This window comes from Talaromyces marneffei, chromosome 2 (assembly GCF_009556855.1).
Source record: "Talaromyces marneffei chromosome 2, complete sequence".
Classification (NCBI taxonomy): domain Eukaryota; kingdom Fungi; phylum Ascomycota; class Eurotiomycetes; order Eurotiales; family Trichocomaceae; genus Talaromyces; species Talaromyces marneffei.
This window is the reverse complement of record NC_072349.1, coordinates 1336005-1355109: the sequence shown is the minus strand read 5'-3', so window position 1 is coordinate 1355109 and position 19105 is coordinate 1336005. Positions and strand designations below refer to the sequence as shown.

The 19105-nt window shown below is 44.5% G+C and overlaps 9 protein-coding genes across 9 annotated transcripts; 4 read left to right on the top strand and 5 right to left on the bottom strand.

Moving 5' to 3' along the window:
* Window positions 1–56: 56 nt before the first annotated feature.
* EYB26_002847 (uncharacterized protein) lies at window positions 57–841 on the bottom strand (the record flags this gene model as incomplete). Its single annotated transcript, XM_054262152.1, has 2 exons — window positions 57–734; window positions 797–841. The coding sequence occupies 2 exons, from the start codon at window positions 839–841 to the stop codon at window positions 57–59; spliced, it is 723 nt and encodes a 240-aa protein (XP_054118127.1).
* Window positions 842–2200: 1359 nt separating this feature from the next.
* Window positions 2201–4148, top strand: EYB26_002846 (uncharacterized protein; the record flags this gene model as incomplete). Its single annotated transcript, XM_054262151.1, has 4 exons — window positions 2201–2620; window positions 2696–3188; window positions 3248–3362; window positions 3455–4148. The coding sequence occupies 4 exons, from the start codon at window positions 2201–2203 to the stop codon at window positions 4146–4148; spliced, it is 1722 nt and encodes a 573-aa protein (XP_054118126.1).
* Window positions 4149–6479: 2331 nt separating this feature from the next.
* On the top strand, window positions 6480–8199 carry EYB26_002845 (uncharacterized protein; the record flags this gene model as incomplete). Its single annotated transcript, XM_054262150.1, has 4 exons — window positions 6480–6702; window positions 6760–7168; window positions 7222–7561; window positions 7642–8199. 4 exons carry the CDS (start codon window positions 6480–6482, stop codon window positions 8197–8199), a joined length of 1530 nt encoding a protein of 509 aa, XP_054118125.1.
* A 257-nt stretch (window positions 8200–8456) lies between these two features.
* EYB26_002844 (uncharacterized protein) lies at window positions 8457–8804 on the bottom strand (the record flags this gene model as incomplete). The annotated part of the gene is made up of 1 exon (XM_054262149.1): window positions 8457–8804. One exon carries the CDS (start codon window positions 8802–8804, stop codon window positions 8457–8459), a length of 348 nt encoding a protein of 115 aa, XP_054118124.1.
* A 774-nt stretch (window positions 8805–9578) lies between these two features.
* Window positions 9579–11027, bottom strand: EYB26_002843 (uncharacterized protein; the record flags this gene model as incomplete). The annotated part of the gene is made up of 5 exons (XM_054262148.1): window positions 9579–9687; window positions 9752–9883; window positions 9945–10520; window positions 10587–10635; window positions 10796–11027. The coding sequence occupies 5 exons, from the start codon at window positions 11025–11027 to the stop codon at window positions 9579–9581; spliced, it is 1098 nt and encodes a 365-aa protein (XP_054118123.1).
* Window positions 11028–11323: 296 nt separating this feature from the next.
* Window positions 11324–12423, bottom strand: EYB26_002842 (uncharacterized protein; the record flags this gene model as incomplete). Its single annotated transcript, XM_054262147.1, has 2 exons — window positions 11324–12264; window positions 12357–12423. The coding sequence occupies 2 exons, from the start codon at window positions 12421–12423 to the stop codon at window positions 11324–11326; spliced, it is 1008 nt and encodes a 335-aa protein (XP_054118122.1).
* Window positions 12424–14055: 1632 nt separating this feature from the next.
* On the top strand, window positions 14056–15186 carry EYB26_002841 (uncharacterized protein; the record flags this gene model as incomplete). The annotated part of the gene is made up of 4 exons (XM_054262146.1): window positions 14056–14336; window positions 14412–14575; window positions 14661–14816; window positions 14888–15186. The coding sequence occupies 4 exons, from the start codon at window positions 14056–14058 to the stop codon at window positions 15184–15186; spliced, it is 900 nt and encodes a 299-aa protein (XP_054118121.1).
* A 230-nt stretch (window positions 15187–15416) lies between these two features.
* Window positions 15417–17063, bottom strand: EYB26_002840 (uncharacterized protein; the record flags this gene model as incomplete). Its single annotated transcript, XM_054262145.1, has 2 exons — window positions 15417–16880; window positions 16947–17063. 2 exons carry the CDS (start codon window positions 17061–17063, stop codon window positions 15417–15419), a joined length of 1581 nt encoding a protein of 526 aa, XP_054118120.1.
* A 362-nt stretch (window positions 17064–17425) lies between these two features.
* Window positions 17426–19069, top strand: EYB26_002839 (uncharacterized protein; the record flags this gene model as incomplete). The annotated part of the gene is made up of 3 exons (XM_054262144.1): window positions 17426–17450; window positions 17531–18405; window positions 18461–19069. 3 exons carry the CDS (start codon window positions 17426–17428, stop codon window positions 19067–19069), a joined length of 1509 nt encoding a protein of 502 aa, XP_054118119.1.
* Window positions 19070–19105: the final 36 nt, after the last annotated feature.

Sequence of the window (19105 nt, the reverse complement as noted above, 5' to 3'; positions counted from 1 at the left end):
TAGATTAGACGTCCTCTAGATCAAAGGCTGAATTGCATAAAAAGCAAAAGACTAATTTAGCAAGCATTACAGCTAGTATGCTCTTGCATTTTATCTTTCTCTTCAGGCAATCTTCCATCCCTAATACCCGCCAAAGTCCCAAGCAGCTCAGAAACATCCGGTGCTCCATCAAACCTATACTTGCCCTGTACAATAACAACCGGCACCCCCTTATTAGTGCCGATCAAATCCCTAGCCCTTTCAAGTTGAATCTGGAGTTCTTTACTACCAACATCCTTGTCCTTATCCATCCATTCATCAGCCTCCACTGTATCAACGCCTGCGTCAATAGCAATTGACCTCAAAATCCCACGATCCGTAATATCCATCGCCCTCTCATGAAACGCTCCAGATACATTGTCTAAAACCCGATCCCTAATCTCCGAACTCTTCCGACTCTGCGCAAGTTGGATCAAGCGATGCACCTCCCTCGTACCACCAATCTTGCCATCCAAAAAATTAAACAGTATCCCATAACTGCGCCCAATTTGCGTGATGCGTGTATAGGTTATATTCTGGTGTTTGCGTGGTGTAATAACTCCTTGTAAATCCGTTTTATCTCTGCTTGGTAATGTGGGATCGAGAAGGTAGTAAGGGAGATAGGTTACGTTGAAGATGTCGGCCGATCCGTTGGGGATTGTGGTTCGGTATAAGCGGATTGTTCGTTCGAGGGCGCGATGGGCGATGAAACACCACTTTTGGATATTAACCTTTTTTTCAGCTTAAGATTTTGTTTTGATGAATATGGGAAATGTACCGAGCATATTGGGTCTGAGATGACCTCGATGTTGAAAGTAACCATCTCAAGCGTCCAGTGTCAGATACAAACTAGGAAATCTCGTGTCTTGAATGTTGATAATGGAACGTTTTTTGGAGGGTGCTAGAGAGCGTAGCCCGAATTTCCAGTGTTCAGTGTGACCCCAATTTATAAAGAAAAACATCTTACCTTTATATACAACTTCATTGTTGGCTAACGGTGATGCTGCCTAGTCACCGAATCGCCGGATCACCGAACGGATCATTAAATGACACAATTCAACTTGGAGAATACGAAATGTCTTACTCGTTTTTAGGACGCTTTCAAGATTATGAATGAGATATTCCTCAGCACTTCTTCAAGGATATTGGCCAATCGAGGATACCGACACCGAGTTTCGAGATATGAAGTTAGGTCTTAGGGCTTTTGATTAGGGTTTGAGATAACGATGACCCTATCTATAACTACCTACTGGTATACGAGTGTGGTTCGATATACTGTTACACCCATATCTGCCCAGGTCGTGTTCAATACTTAATCATGGGTTGAGCTACATTTTCCTGATTCTATTTGCGCACAGATCTAAATTTCTGTGTATTAAGGAATAGGGATTTTGAATAAGAGTCTGGTGGGATGAAGTAGCGAGATCCATTCTCCCACATACACCCGACATTACACTGACATAAAAGTCACTGGCCTCCAATACAGAATGATAAGACTGGGAAACAACAATCTTGGTTGTGACAGGAAGTGTTGTCGTAACATTTCTGGAGCTTTGGTCCATTCAGTGAGTGGGAGGATTAATCCGGGACCTTATGTTTAGTGTGGGTATCGCTTTGCCGGGTGCTATGGTGCCCTCCTTCTATGGAGATAATTGGGATCCTTGATTTCATACCCATTCCATTGTCTTGGCCCGTTGTATGATAGATAAGTAGAAGTGCCTCTATCTGAAACTTGCGACACACAGCATGACATTTGTCCGGTGCCTCCATAAAATCATTGCATTGATGATGAAACTCTTCTAAACCATACTTTAGTACAATCTACTGTATAACCAACTATGGTATGAGCATATATGACTTGCAACAATGCAGCAAATGAGGCTCCCTACTGCATTCAAATTCAGACCAGTTTTTTTGACAATCTCCCGTTCCAGAATTCTCAAACATCTGGTTTCAGGATCCCGGTTTCTCTTTCCTGTCAGATGATTTGAAAATGGTAGGAGTAAACAACCTAATACAAAGATACCTGCATAGAATCAGTGGCAAAAAACCAGGGCATTTCCAGTACATTGGCAAATTCCAAGCCTGTAATTTCGACATAAAAAGAAAGGATTCTTCAGAATTCACTACCTTGTGGTCGCTTGCCTTTCTGCTCATTCATGTCGTCAATAAAAGAGCCGCCATGAAGCTTGTTACAGATTTTGACTGCGTTTCCGGCTGCAATATCTGTATATATTTGAGCACCAGTCTCATCATCCTGATCTTCTGGGCCAGATCATCGTCAAACATACCCGAGAAACACATGTTACCTAGAGATCACAAACACATGGACGACCAACTACACTATAATGAGGCGCTTGTGTTCCCTGGGCGCACATCTCATACACGAGTACTCCCTAAAGTCCATTCATTCTTGTATGCCTTTCTCATTATTGCAGTTCCTATCAGGAACTGCAAATCCAACTGGTTCGCGGCAATCGATAATAAAACCAAACTATGGTGGCGTCGAGGATGGCTTCAGGTTGATTCCCCGGATCATCTCCATCGAGGGGATGATAAGCGTGGGTTGAGCCATAAGCTTGATCAGTATCTTGAATCCAAGGTACATACCTTTCTTTATGATTACACATACACACAATGGCATTGCTGTCCATCGTTACTAACCAAATATTCTTAGCAATATATTCCGGCTAAATACCCCACAGTATGGCTTGTCACATTCCTAGGATACAAATCCGATCAAGCATCATTCTGGTACTTGTATACTGCCGAGGGCCGACTTGACTTGATGATCATCGAAGCCAACAACAATTTTTCTGAGAGAAAGGTGTGGGTAGTTCCTACAGCCGACGATCATGATACATCCGGTGAAACAACAAAGAAACAACGACGAAAGTTTCGTCAGACTTGGTCAAAGGAGTTCCATGTGTCTCCCTTCAACTCAATGCGTGGTTTCTACTCGATATCTACATTAGATTCGTTTCCTCCGGACAAGTCTCTTGATGAAGTGGATACTATTGATATCACCATCACGCTTCTGACTTCACAACGTCGCCCCAAACTGGTGGCTCGTGTTTGGTCGACATCAAAGCCTTTAGTTCCGTCGAAAATCTCCCCTCTGTATGGATTCTCTTTTTTCGCGTTGTGGTGCTTGACTGGTCCGCTTATTCGTGAGTTCTGCTTGGCTCCTTTCTCTATATTATTTTAGCTAAATGTCACCTTTTAACAGAGCCACGGACACTTTTTCAAGCATTCCTTCTATCTCAGAAACACAAACTGACGATTCGAGACCGACCTGAACCTGACGGGAAAGTGTTTCCCCGGCATAGTACTCCAGCTGAACGGTACGTGCTCTATTGTCGCCCCTGGTATCTTAATACAAGAGCTATAGGCACCTTTGACGCAGGCTACGAGTGAAACTAATATTGCCTATTAGATGCATCCGGGAGATCTTCATAGACTATCTCCGAGAAATTATGAATGCATCCGCGGATAACTTCCATATTCATCTTTGTGATCTCAGCGATTCCAGTATCAAGATAAATTTTAGTACACCAGCCGCTGACGAGAAGTCACCCTACTACAGCATGTACGTCTTGACACCCAAGTTTTACGCCGTCGCGTTAACTTGTCCTTCCATCAATATGTTCCTACATGAAGCCTTCCTCCACAAGACCCAAGAGCGACGGACAGCTGGTACAGATGCTACCAATCCAGAGGCGTTCATCCAGCTGTTGAAACATGCAACTGATTCGCATTACCGTACCTCTGGCATTACGGATACACAAGCTTGGACTTTCATGATATCGAAGTCGGTAATTTCGGTCTTACTGTGGTTGGTATGGCCTTGTGTGACACTTGTCCGAGCAATTTTCCTTCTGAAAATTAGCGGCGAGGGGTCAAACTCATCCATTGGGCAGGCTTGTGGTAGTACAAAGAAACAAATCGATGGCAAGTTCTTTTCACATGGTGATCCCTGTGGACAGGTAAAACTTACCACTGACTCGGGATCTTTCTTGGATCAGTACGTACACTGCCACTGCCGACCTGTGCTAATCCTAAAATACTCGCTCGCCAACTTGACTACCATTGTGAGGGAGCGAATCCTGAGCATTGTTGGTGGAGGTTGATGACTTCAACGACTACAAAAGAATAAATTCATTTTATGTGAGGACATAGATACACACACATATATATTATATTACTATCGGTGGTTAGATTTGCTTTTTGTTTACTAGATATTATTTCTCGAGGCCCTTAGGGCTCGGAACAGTCTTGCCCTAGTTCAGAATTGTTGAACTTTTCATGTCTATCATTCCTGATGACGTATAACTAACAGTATAGGATTTGTAAATCTGTATTTGATACACAAAGCCTATGTCGATCATTCATGTTTTGAGTCATCTTACAATCATATGGAGAAATATGTGACAGTGGGATACGGCTGGAGACAGCAACGGAGCTAGGATTCGTAGACCCCCCTAGCGGTGGCCGTATCTGGGAATAACCTGCGCGGTACCCGATATGGCTGGTCAATGGGCTCACACAAAGAATAATATAAAATGACCTCTACAAGGCGGATATGGGATATCTCTTTATCTTTCCTGTCAACGCTCAATATTCTCTGTTAAGACTCACCTCGGTATGTAGGAGAATTAAATATTCGAATGTATGAGATTGGCGCCGTTACAAATACGTCTTGTAATAATATAGCATTCACCCTCCAATCTATTATTCCTGTGGTCATGAGTGTTGCTAATGAGATCTAGTTTTCTTCTTCACACATATCAACATCCTTCTGTACTACAACCAGACTTGTTGACATGTTGATCTTCTGGTTCTTAGTATGAATCTTGTTACAAGTCCAGCGACTGCTGACCCTGCACCGGTTCCCATCCCCGGTGAACCTCAGAGAATTGACCCAACCAATGCTGTGATTGAGGTTATGCTTTTAATTTTGTAGACAGCCCAAGCAGGTATAGTACATTGTTATGCTATGGTTTATTCTCAGCATAAATCAGCAAACAGACAACTTACCTACAGATTGTGACAGCCGTACGGTAAGCTATCACCAAGGCGCCGTGGCGGAGACTCTTGGCAGAGCTGGTAGGACTGAGGAGGGTATTCCCGTCGATAGGGCTTCGAACCCTGACAGTGCCATATTGGGATTGCTCCTTGAGCGGTGCCTAGTTGGGAAAGGCCCTCACACAAGGGAAGGCATAAATATCCTTTGCTAGGCGGATAGCTTCTTTTTCTTCTTTCCTTTTCTTCTCCATGTTTGATATTGCCTGTAGACTCGGTGCACCTAGATAGCTCAATCCATGGTTTTGACCACTGTCACACAGATGGTCCAGTGGGTGATTCTAATTGGTAGCCAGGCGTATTTTAAAATTTTCAATCTTGTTGGTGGTTGTGAGGAGGTGTGCGTGGCAGCTGAAGCTGGATTGGTGGCTTTTGTAATTGAAGATGTTTATTATAAGACTTGCTAGCTAGTATGTATATAATTTTATGAATGTATAATAGGAGAAAAGATATCCTCATATGTCTTGTTTAATTTATATTCCCACTGGGTGTAACTCATCTCGCTTGTGATGGCACAATACAATTATCTGGATGCTGCAGAACAACGACCTTGCCAGGTATTCCTACTAGGAATGAATGAAGCTTCTCAGTTCAACCCTAATTATCAGTTTAACACAGTCCAAGAACACAAAGTATGGATTAGTGTAAGGCTAATCTGCTACAGCCTATGAAACGTAAGTCCAATCAATAATATAGTTGATCCCTAATACTAATGATGACTGATTTCTAGGATATCTACGGAGGGGATGTAGGTATATTTATGCTTGTGTAGAGGTCTTTGTATGGCTGTATCTAGGCATTTGTATGGCCTTATCCCACAAAGAATTGATGCTATTCCTAGTATATGAAACAGTGAATGATGCACTCTTTGAAGTTGAAAGATGTGGTATATGGATCACTGAGCTCAAACACTTATGAAACGGTACAAGCCGGTAAATGCATGTAAACAGTTGGTATAGTCTTGGAGAAGTCCTTTGTTTCAGTTTATTGTTTAATCTTCAAGGTCTTTGTCATTGGATGGATATCAACTAAGTATCATGATGGGGCACAAGGTGAGAAGCTTACTTGCTAGTTCCGTAACTAAGTATCAAAATTGCTGACAAACGTACAATGTTTGGCTCCTAGACTATATAAGATGAAGCTCTCAATACCTGATAACTCTCCTCGTGCCTCCTCGCGCCTCTCCTCGTGCCTCCTCGCGCCTCTCCTCGTGCCTCTCCTTGTGTCCCTCCTCACTCTCTCATCGTCTTTTTTTTCGCTCGTTCCTGTCCTCAGCTTTCCTCATTTCTATCCTCATTTCTAGACTTTCTCTTTGTTGATTTCGCCTCACAAGACGCCGCTAAAAGACGCGAGGTAGCGTCCTTATTATATCCAAGATAATGTTTGAGTTTCAACAGAAATCCCAGGCACGTATTGCCATAGTCGGTGGCGGGGTATCTGGGATTGCATGCGCTTGGGGACTACGACATACGGATCATGAAGTGCATCTATATGAAGCTGATACACAGATTGGCGGCCATGCACACTCTTTCACATTTGAGAAGAATGGGAATAAGGTCACCGTGGACACAGGCTTTATTGTGATGCAGGAGGATATGTATCGTAAATTTACATCTTTCCTCTTCCCTCAAGATAATTGATTGCTCATACTTTCAATAGCAACTCTCACTACCTTCCTGAAAGAGTTGAATGTCGCGACGATAGCAACAGACATGTCAACCAGCGTTTCGGAAGAAGATGGACCCGTGGCATGGGGCAGCACATCTATCTGGAATTTTATTGGCAGCTGGTCTCGACTATGTAGCCCATGGTTCTGGCGGCTGATGTTTGATATCCTTAGGTTCAACTTCTTTGCGACAGATATATTTGCTGAAAAATCCAACAAATCTCGACTCGATGAACCTGACAAAAATGAGAAGCTAGAGTCCATCGGGGAATACTTGGATCGCCACGGATATTCAGAGCAATTCAAGCGATACTACCTGATAGCTGATGTCGCTGCTATCTGGTGCATGTCGACCGCAGATGTGTTCGAGGATTACCCTGCGGAAGCCCTAATTCACTTCATGTGAGCTTTGTCATTCTACACATCATTAGGTAAAAATGACTGACATCGCCTAGGTCAACCCACCGACTTCTGAATACAGTTACGGAGAGCCTAAAATGGGGAACTGTAAAGAATGGCTCAAAATCATACGTGGATGCCTTCTTACAAACTATGCCCGAGAAGCACCACTGTCACCTGGAAACAAAAATCCGCCGTGTACAACGTGAACCCGATAACTCAGTGTCTATTGTCTTCATGGACGGCTCTGTTGAGAACTTCGATCATTTGGTCTTCGCTGTACATGCCAATCAAGCACTGAATTTGTTGGGAGAACAGGCAACTGCTCTTGAAAAAGAGATACTTGGTGCTTTTCGTACAAGCAAAAATGACATCGTGTTGCATCTTGATCCCACAGTAAGCAACACAATCCACATTCTCCCTGCAGAATTTGCCACATAAATCATATTATATCTGTCTTCTAACATCTGTGACAGGTCCTACCGGCCTCTAAATCGGCTCACGCGGCTTGGAATTGCGTAATACCAAGCACGCAAGACAACCAGTCGCGCGAAAACTACTCTAGACGACAAATCTGCGTACACAACGACATGAACCGATTGCAATCAATCCCTTGGCCCGGACAACCTAACAGTCCCGGTCGTGTCTTGGTTACTTTGAACCCTCTTCGGCGCCCCGATTCAATCCAGTGCCAGCGGACCTATTACCTTCCTATCATATCCTCCGCAAGTGTCAAGGCAGCACGCAAGCTGCATCTACTCAATGAGGCAGACAATATCAGCTTTGCGGGTGCTTGGATGGGTTACGCGTTCCATGAAGATGGTTTCAGTGCTGGATTGGCAGTCGCAAAGAAGATACTTACAGGCACTTACGAAAATCCAACGCGGTTTAGGTATGGAGAAGATCTCAAAGAGTCGACACAACCGCTGTCTTTGAAGATTAGACTGCTTCGACTTGCCATTGGCACTGTACAATTTGGGATTGCGAGCATGGAGTGGTTACATCGTGGGCGGATTTCCAAGAAATTGGACTGAAATTGACTGTTCGTTTGATGATTGGGAACAATACCTGCTGGGAGACATGGAATTATTGAGGGTACGGGTTGATGGACGGTAGAGCAGAACTACGTATTATTAATTCTTTGTGACACAAGGTGATTCGATGGCATGGTTGTATAACTTCAAGATTCAATAAATATTAATTGGCAATAACGTCCGTACTGATTTGCTTTGGTAGAAATTCAATCTGGCAGACAAACCAACATTCATACAATCCCATTTTGAGGTTTTCCTCACATCGTAGGATGATGAAACTCCTCATTACTAGCCCCAACCATATCCTGCTCACTCGTAAAATGTTCCGTATCTGGCACCAAATGACCAGTCTTATCGTAATCAGTCTCAAACTGCTTTTCGACCGGTAGGGCAGCTAGATCGTCATCAGAGAAGGAGCCAGTGCTGGTTTTGCGGGTCTGCTGGGATTGTCCCTGTTTGTGCATGCTCCAGAAAGGCTTTTGCTTTTTTTGCTTATTGTCCATGTTGGGCTCGTCTTGATTCAAGGTGCTGCGGAGTCCTTGATGATACTGTTTTTGTTCTGAGGAGCCGGTGAAGTGAGGGAGATGTTTGTTTAGTGATTTCATGATGTTTGTCATTGGTCAAAGATTCCGTAAACGATCTTTTAAATATGGTAGTTCTTGTTTGTCTTGCAAGGTATACTTAGGAGATTGAAAGAGATCTAAGTCATGGGACGTCTTCACTGTTTTATAGTTATCAACCCACTTTGCCCCAATGAATCACCGTCGTGGCTATCTGGTAGGATCAATATTACGCAATAGAATTAGACAATTGTATGATTGCATCAAATGATACAGAGAGGGTAATAAGTACAGAGAGAATAGTATCAGATGATTGTTATTGCGTCTCTAGCAACTGATATTAATCGACTTCGGAGGCGATCTCTTAACATACTGATACATGTAAGTTTGATGACAGACCTATTTCTGTCATTGATAAGACAATAAAAACACTCTCTAAATGCCATAGCAGTTCTCCTAATATTCACCACCATAGCGCAACCTTTTAAACGAGTGAGTAGAGCAGTATGGGCCGTGATAATACCATAATAATCAGTGTGGATGAATTGACCAAATTCATTGACAATACCGAACGAAATCTAATCCAACAGAAAATGACAACTCCAAAACGTATTTATCTATAATAGCTCATCAATATGAATGTCATGACATCAGTTGAGTTCAGCAGTGGCGAGTTGAGATTAGGGTTCATGTGGGGGTGGATTTCTCCAGTATCCCGGGGTCAACCCTCAAACAATTCGATAAGTATTGTCTATATTATAATATGTGCATCCATAAATACGGACCTATACAGTAGAATAAAAACAGTTGTCTTGATTTTCATGCTCCTGGCCTGCTATAGTCGAGAAGCTTGACTCGTTTCCATACTTCACGTACGGTGCGTTCCTGCGACTGTCGACCTGTTTCACTTGCCGAAGGTCCAGCGGGTCTATTTAATTTTGAGATATTAACAATGGAGTTCATAAGACGACGACCAAACTGCGAAAACTAACCTGATAGCCAAATATAACCGACTACCGAGCCTCACATCTTCGATCTTCGCCGTATCTGGATCTTCGGGCGGATTGGCCGTAGTTACCAACCCTCCGGCTTCTAATAGAATGGCAACACCGGCCGCAACATCCCTGAAAGCATCACGAAAATAGATTAGCGGACGAAATCGAGCAAAGAGGAGGAAGGACAAACCACTCCCAGCATCCACCCTCCCACCAGATATCCAATGAACCCATAGCCGTATATGCCAAATCTAACGTTGCGCTTCCCAAACTCCTCACACCGTGTACCATGCCCCTCAACCCATCGGCATTCTCTCCACCCTTCTCCGCTGCCATGTTCATGAAACTGCTAATCTTCTTTCGCAGGTTGCCTCCGGAAACGTTTCGGCGATCTTTCCCCCACTCGCACGAGAAGATGCATCTACTCGGAGCATTTTCAGGCATGGGCGGAACGCCGTAGTTATCTTTATTATCCTTTGCAACATTATCCTTCGCATTTTTGATCAAGGGTAGACGGGTTGTTTCATTGAGCCAGGCACCATGGCCAAGACACGATGAGAACAGTTGGTTCAGCATTGGAGCATATATCACGCCAATAACGGGTTTTCCACCGACGATAAAAGCGATGCTCACGCAGAACATGGGGAACATATGCGTATAGTTGACTGTGCCGTCGAGAGGGTCGACACACCACGTGGGCTCGGAGGTTATGAGGTATTCGCGGGCGGAGGACGATGTCTTTGCATAAGTCTCTTCGCCGATGAATCTTTTAGAGGATAATATCAAAATCAGTTCCTGTGTTTCATTTGACCTGCTTGGGATTGTCACATACTTATGAGAGGGATATCTGGTCGAGATAGCCTCATGGATGAATCGTTCCACTAGAAAGCATTAGACAGCCCGCACAGGGTGATAGAGCCAAAAAGTTTGGAGGTCCTACCATCTGTATAATTTCAGTAAACTATGCCCCAGCCTGCATTTCCCTCTCTTTATGAGACAAAGGATCAAAGCAGAAAACAATTGGAGGGTATGATAACTAACCCTCATCAACTTGCGTAACAATATCGACCGCATTGTCCTTTTCTTCAAACGCCAAGTTACTTGTCATGTTCGCATTGCTTGCAACATTCGACGAGATTTCTGATATAGTGCCTCCAATTCTTGCATGTATACCGTCCATCAACTTCGCGCCGGCTTTTTTCCCGAGATCGATTGCGAATTGGTAGATTTCTTCGAGTTGGGAGTCGCTTATTTCTCCGGATATCGTCGACATGATTGCGGTTGAACTGGAACAAGTCAAAAACATGTACGATTAATTTAAAAGACAATATACACTCTATTGTGCAAGAATACAGGATCCAGCTCAGTTTGACTCACGGAGAGGAGATTTCGATTGTGGGGATCCCAACTAGCCGTTGATAGCCGCCGCTTGCCGTCGGATAAGAGCATCTCCGGCCGTACATCGTTAATAATATAACCTCATTGATACTATTTCAGGAAAAACACAAATGGCACGGCATGAACGCAATCACTTTGAGAAAATGATCGACCTAATACATTGAAACTCACTCAATACTCATTGAGCTTCGCCGGCCCTGCTGGCCATCTATCACCCTGCACTGGAAATGACTCTAATATGTCCTGAATCTGCTTCATATCAGTATTAGTTAACCCCACATCTTTCGCATTCTCCAACGCAGTCTCCGGAGATCTTGCACCAACAACAGGCACAATGACCGGCATACCAGGCTCAGTACCCTTCTTCTTGACCCATGACAGCGCCAATTGAGCCGGAGTGCAGCCCTTTGACCTTGCCATTGCCTTGACCTGTTTGATTAACTTGACGTTATTCTCGACATTTTCCGGCACAAACCGAGGTCGACCTTTCATTATGGCGGGAAGATCGTCGAATGATTCGTATTTGCCGGTCAGAATACCGCCTCCAAGGGGAGTATGTGCGACCAGGACTATGCCGTGCTCAGCACACGCCTCTGCTACTCCATTGCTGAAGACCTCAGTAGACCAAAGGCTGATTTCGGCTTCGACTATATCGATTTTTGTAACGCTGGAAGCGCGCCCCATGGTTTCGGCTCTTACTTCGGTAAGCTGTATGCCACCAATTCTTCCTCCTTCGCGCAATTCGGCAAGAGCTTTCACACTTTCTTCCACGGGAACATCGGGATCAACGCGCGAAAGACCGAAGATATCGATCTTTGTCATTGTTCCTTTTAATATGTCCAGTGACCGATGCGCAAATTCACGTAGTCCTTCGGGTGAACAATCCATCTTGTATGTTGCGTGATCACGAAGACCACTCTTGATGCATAGCACGAATTTATCAGCATCTTCAGGATGGGCGGTCAGGTAGCGGTTGATTAGGTGCAATGAGTTGTTTTCTGATGTGCCATAAAAGTCGGCGCCGTTCCAGACAGTCATGCCAGCTGAAAGGGCGGCTTTGAGGATCGGGAATGTCTGAGAGTCGGGAAGGGGTGCAATGTGCCATGTCAGGCCTGTAACTTTCTTAGTTTCTTATCAACAAGACAACACCTTCGATCAAAGTGAAAGGTAGCGACAGGAAATGAGACTACTTGGTTCAACGTACGCATCAAGCCCAGGCCATCACGGCCGATGGGCTTGCCGGCAAGAGAGTACTTGAATGTTGCAGCCATGGTTGTCAACTTATTTGAGTATCTCAGAGAGATTGATATTTTCTCAGAACCAAGAAGCGGACACTGGCTCTTATTTATATTTCCTCCTCTTTTCTTGTCGACCAAGGTAACGGGTCAGAATAGGAGAAAGCGGACTTTAGACGCTTATATTTGGGTTTAAATCCATTCAAATTCCGTCTTGTGTCCGGGCGTAGACCTTTATTCAAAAAGATTTTCGACTTGTTAAATGCATTCTACTGAGATATGGCCATGAAATTACCTGATATGGAAATTCGGACATGGTTATGACCAGTTGGTTACCGTATCTGGAATAGCGCCGTATCTTCTCTACGTCGATTTCTACGCCGTGAAAGGTGTTATTGGCACACAAGATGTTTAACTTTTAGAAGAATTGGTTTCTTTTCACGTGATATGTGAGAATATGACACGGTTTCCATTTTTAAGCAAAGTCCTGACGATGGACTTCCGGTTCTCGCACTGTAATCCGATTGTTGGAGGTAAGAGTTAGGGCAAACGCAGCACGTGCAGAAGCCATTTTCAACTAAGCACAGTAGGAAAGAAGTCTTGTTTCGACTCTTTAAGATTATGCTAAGATATTATTTTTAAAATGTTGCTTGATGAAAGATATTGATTTGTTTGCAGTATAAAAGTATGACATTTGTATCATGTGTTAATGTAGCGCTCTCTATGGTTCCACCCTTCCAGCCATTCCATTGTGACTTCTAGGTCGATCGGAATGTCTCCCTCGGCACTTCTTTGCTTGTGAATTTTCTTATGGAACCTTTTATTCGAAATTGGTTTGTGGATGGTCACAAGCATTTCTTTCAAATGGTATAGGTTTCTTTTCAGACTATGACGCTCAGTTGTCCTGCACTGCAACTTTGAGACGCTATTTGAATGCCAGTGTCATCAGCTGCAGTCCATCATTCTACCTCCCAATGTCTCAGATGAAAGTCAAATAGTTGGCATGATGAGTAACATGAACTTTGTATATGACTAGACCAAGCAAGGACAAAGAAAGAAGGTTGAATCTGCATCTTTCCGAGTTGCACATCAAACGGTACAGTATGCCACTTATATGTAGCGCAGAAGAAACACTACAGCACTCGGGTACAACTACATTTTTGTGAAGAAATGAAGATTTTTGAGACTCATCAATATTCAATCAAATTCAGTGGCAATGAAGATAGTTGGTTATTGATCACTGCTAGCAAAGGCATACTAGGAATCATGGATTATAGGAGCAGGAGTGCTATATCAATGGAGATATACAAAACATCCATAGTTCTCTGGGCGTTTGATATGAATTGTATACGTACTGGGAGATACAAGGATGTTTCCTATATTTACATCTGTACAACGTGATACCCCAGTCCTGGGTCTTGCGGAAATGAAAATCTTTGCTACATAGATAGTATACCTCATTGTCCTACTTTGGCGAGACATTGGATTATATCCAGACCACAGCACTGCATAAATGCTACTAGTATGCTAATTGTTTTAGGCACTATTACATTCAAACGTTCCACCAGAATCTGATTATAAAATGTTCCCACTGCTCTGCTTGAATGGTTTTCAGTTGCTCTCCATCAGACGTCCAATAACCACATATTATTCTTTCCAAAAAGCCAAATGTTGTTTAAAAAGGCACTTCTGTCTTGCCTTCTTGTAGGCGCAGCTAATGTCAAAGCCCTTCAACCAACCTTGACCGAAGGTACTCTCATCGGAAGAACAGCCGCAAACTCACCACAGAGAGAAGTTGGTGCAACTAAAGCCGCTGCACCGTCCCCAACACAGCCGGGTCTCATCTCAACATGCAATGCCTATTATCGCGTACAACGAGGCGATTACTGCGCTACTGTTGTTGACAAGTTTTATGGACTTACACTGAATGAATTCTACGTTTGGAATCCGTAAGTTGTAAACCACCCTTATCAAAGTCTCCCGTTTAGTGGGCGTTGGCTGAATCATCTGTGCCTGCTTGCAAGTGCCGTGAAATCGGACTGTTCCGAATTGCTAGATCGATATTATGTGTGTGTAGGCGTTCCTGATCCTCTACCAAGCACGGCCGCATATAATATTGCGGCATCCGGTCTCCAGGCAAGGGCAGAACCTGTTCCGAGTCCGATACAGAGTGGAATTGCAAGCAACTGTGGGTTGGCATCTACGTCTTTTCATCCAAGTCAAATAAATGGTTCGTTGTAGATGCAAAGTGCTAACCCACGCCTTTGCACCAGGCAATAACTACTACAAGGTTGTTTCCGATGATACATGCTTAGGCATCGCCTATCAACATGCCATCACGCTGTCCCAGTTCTATACTTGGAATCCAGCAGTGGGAACTAATTGTCAGGTTCTCCTGGCTGGCTACTACGTTTGTGTTGGAATTTCAGGTAGGCATATCTCTCTCCATCTCTGGCAATCATGTGCAAAAGTCAAACAGGTTGCTAAAGAACCAATCCAGAAAGCACTGTAACTACCTCATCAACCAGCACCACACCAACACCAGCACCACCACCGTCCACCGACGCACCTCAACCTACTCAACCTGGCATAACCCCGGATTGCACAGGATACTACGAGGCACAATGGGGAGACACGTGCGTTTCTATTGTGCAGAAGTATAAGAAGCAGGGTTACTTTATTACGCTTTCAGCTTTTGAGCGCTGGAATCCTGCGGTTGGGGAGAACTGTACCGATCTCTTGGCTGGTTATTTCTATTGTGTAGCGACGAAGAATACGCATGGTGAAATGGTTTTGTGAATGCTCCGTTGAAATGAGCAGGGAGTTGGGAGGTACAGGTTGATATGCCTGTCAATGGCGAGCTGTGATGCGACGCGAACTTAACAGTAGAAGCGGTCATTCACCGGGAGAAAAGAGACCATTAATAATTATCGATATTATCATACGCTGGGTATCAGACAAATAATATATATGCTCTATTTACATTAGAATCTATGTACTGGTATCTATTCGTTGTCAAGACCATCTATCTACGTAGACACCAAAGAAGGCGCGGTCTCAACCTTCTCAGAAACTGAGTGAACAGCAGCTTCAGCCGCCTCCGCAGCCTTGCGCTGATCTTTCTTGCTCACTTGCATCGCCCCCTTCGCTAAAGCTTCCTCTGGCAAAGGGCGAACATATGGCTGACATACCCACCATGGACGACTATATTCCGCAATCGTCGCTTTGGATCCTTGAAGGTTCTTTGCATCCTGCGGCTTCTTGTCGAATGCATCGGGATTCTTTTCGTATTCTAATATTCCTTCTTTGACGGCATCTTCGACCATGCTCAGGATCCGCTCAAACCTTGAAATATCACCTGCACGTGTCCTTGCTAGTGTATCGCGGATATGAGTTTGTTTAGAAATCAAAGAACGTAGAAGCTGGAACAAATGACCTTGCATGGCGGTAAGGTTAGGATCTGTCACTTTTGTGTCTTTGTTGCGTTTTTGCCTTTTGCTAGGTGGTTCAGCCGCTTTTTCGTGGCCATCGTCTTCGGCTTTTCTCTTGCCATTGACCTGTCCGTTTTGGTCTGTACCGTTCTGTGTGCCTTTGCTTTCCTCAACGACATCGGCAACGGGATCTGAGGGCAAGAAAAGTGGTTTGCGCTCTGGCACCGGATTGCGGAGAACGTACTCATGGATAATATTCATATAACGTCTGAAGACCGCGTCCATGCGGTAACCTCCTCTTCCATCGCGACCGCGCCAGTATTCGCGTCCCTCGTTGCCGATTTCAGGTGCCTTGCCGAATATACTTGGATCTGACAGATTGCCCTCAGCGCTCATGACTCCATCAGCACCTGTAGCTTCCAGACAGCGTTCAATGTCTGCTTGACCCAGAATATTCCCATTTGCGAAAATGACCGTTTCAGGTGGGAGGTTATCCCTCAAATATCTGACATAACTCCAGTCTGCAACTCCTGTATTGTGTCCCTTTTGCTCTCGTCGTCGACCGTGAACTGTGATTATACTGGCGCCGGCCGACAAAATCATTTTAGCGTATTCCAGAGTCTTCTCTTTGGTCTCTTGAATACGAAACTTGGCCGTGACTGGTATGGGTAGCTCTGTATGCAGCTTGTTGATCAAATTATAGATTAAATCCCAATCCTCTTGCAAGAATGCACCATAATGTCCCTTGCGCGCAATTCCCTGAGGGCAGCCTAGATTCAGATCAACCGCATCACAATATGGTGCAGCTAAGCGAGCGGCTTCAAGAAAATCATCTGGATCGTTTGCGCAGAACTGGACGAAGAGGGGTCGGTCAATGGCTGGGTTGCCGTCGAGATATGGAACATCGGTATCGGTTTGATCGTTATGGCGTATGGGCTGCATGCATTGCGTACGGTGCCCTTCTGATTCTTTGTATAATCTAGCGTGGAACATGGGCGAGTATGCGATGAGGCGTTGTGATTGGTCTTTTTCCATGAAGGATCGTGTGAGCATTCTCCAGGCCTATGGATGAATGGTTTTGAATTAGTGGCTTGGTTATTTAACAGAAAAGCCGAGGAAGAGGCGCACAAATTCTGATCGCTCCACCATAGGTGCCACAATATATTTTGGGCTTCCAATACTTTTATAGAATTCTCGCCCAGTCAGTTTCGCAGGCCTGCTCTCAGGCGCGCTTGCTGTAGACATTTTGAAGATCGAGCCAACCCAGTGTCGGAGGAGCTTCTGTCCCCGAAAGGGAGCTCTCAAAGTGAGAAGACCTATTTTGAGAGAATTCTTCTGTCGACTGCGAATCTCAAAATCGTAGAAATCGTTGCTTTGAAGCAATTATGAACTTGTCGAACTTTTTTTTGGTCTTCCTTCTGGCTCTATTCGGCGCGGAACAAAGACGGCCCGGCTTATCTTATCGCCCGCCTATTTTTTGTATGGTTCAGGCACCAAGGCACGAACAAATCAACGCCCTTCTGCTGGACCCTTGAATATACCATCAACAATTACCATTGTGTTTCTGATAGGTTCTTCGACTCTCTAGCAGCCACGAATTGGTCCAGATGGCTTTCCCTGGAAGTCATGGAGGTTAGTAAATGTGAACGGGGTCGCCTCAGAGATCTGGGGATACTTCAACACGTGTTTGATACATGATTGACGTGAGCCAGCCCATATAGGTCCAACAATAGTGACTGTTTCTCGTGATGGAGACTATATTGTACGCGTACATGGCAAAGAGGTTTCAGTGCACTCAGCTACGCCCATAGAAGGGTCGCGCGTTCTTCGGTCCATAAAACTCCCAGAGCCCCTTGCTTCGCAACTCAAATTCGTCAAAATATCCCTGTCAAACTCACAGGATGTTAATCATGTCGGAGCTCGAATGCAAATTGAAGATGACGGCCCATTGGACCTCGTTTTACATCAGCGTTTATTGTGCGCAACCAATAACCGGATATCAGTCTGGCAACTCAATTCCCTAGAATGGCATGCTGATATTGAAAACATTGAACCAAGCGTGACTGCCATCGACTTTGGCGCGAGTAATGATGAAGTGATCCTGTTTCATGCATGGAGCTCAAAAGTGACGGTTTTCAATCTGGAGTCCGCATCTAGTCTGATAATCAAGTCGCCCAAGTTCTGCAATCCAAGCAGCCAGGGGCATGGTTATCGGCCACAAACAAATCAGCTTGCAATATTACTGAAGCCCGAAGCTAGTGACTTGCTCACCATTCATGAAGCTAATTCATATGAAACAATATCTAAAGCTAACCTGCCAACAGTCGATGCGCAAGGCTTAAAATGGAGTCCGGATGGCAGATGGATTGCAATCTGGGATGCAGCTAGTAGTGGCACAAAGGTGCTTATTTACACGGCCGATGGACAGCATTTTCGTACATATACTGGAAGAGATGATGCGGAAAATACACATGATCTTGGCGTGAAATGTATAGAATGGGCACCATTGAAACCGCGACAGCAGAATAGCGAAGTTCTGGCAGTAGGGAAGTACGACGGAACAGTTGATTTACTCAACACTCGTACAGTACATAGCCTGTTTTCAATACTACTATGACGAATGGTGCTAATGTTGATAACAGTTCTCATGTTCCACTACACTCTCACACACCTTTCACATCAACGCCGAGTCACCTCGAGTCTGGCGCGAACGTATGTCTCCCGACGGAAAGCTCGAATATGCAGAAGCAGCATCTTCATCTGCCTTCATTACCGCTGGAAATGACTCTACTTCCCAGCTACCTCGTGGTATATCAATGCTACAGTTTTCACCACATGGCGACTTCCTAGCCACAGTAGACCAGACACGGCCCAATATTGTATGGATATGGGCCATGACTACGCCACCAGCTCTTGAAACAGCGCTTGTACACGAGCATAATATCAAAAATATGTTATGGCACTCGAAGAACCAAGAGTTACTCATCATAACAGCAAATACTATACTTGCTGTGGTACATCTGTGGTCGAGAGAACGATCTCCCGTGATATCGGAAATCCCTATATCACGCAGCGAAGCAGGTCGATATGATATTACGTGGGTGAAGTCGGGTGACCTAGCGCCACTAGGATATTTCTGGTTCAGCAATTCAGAAGACGCCATTCTTGGTCGTATTGTAGTAAATGATGAGGGAAATGCTCCGTTCGACTCACATCATGTGGTGAGTCGCGGCGGCTTAGTGGGAATGTGAGCAGAATAATTGTTTCTCTTAACGAAATTTCAGATA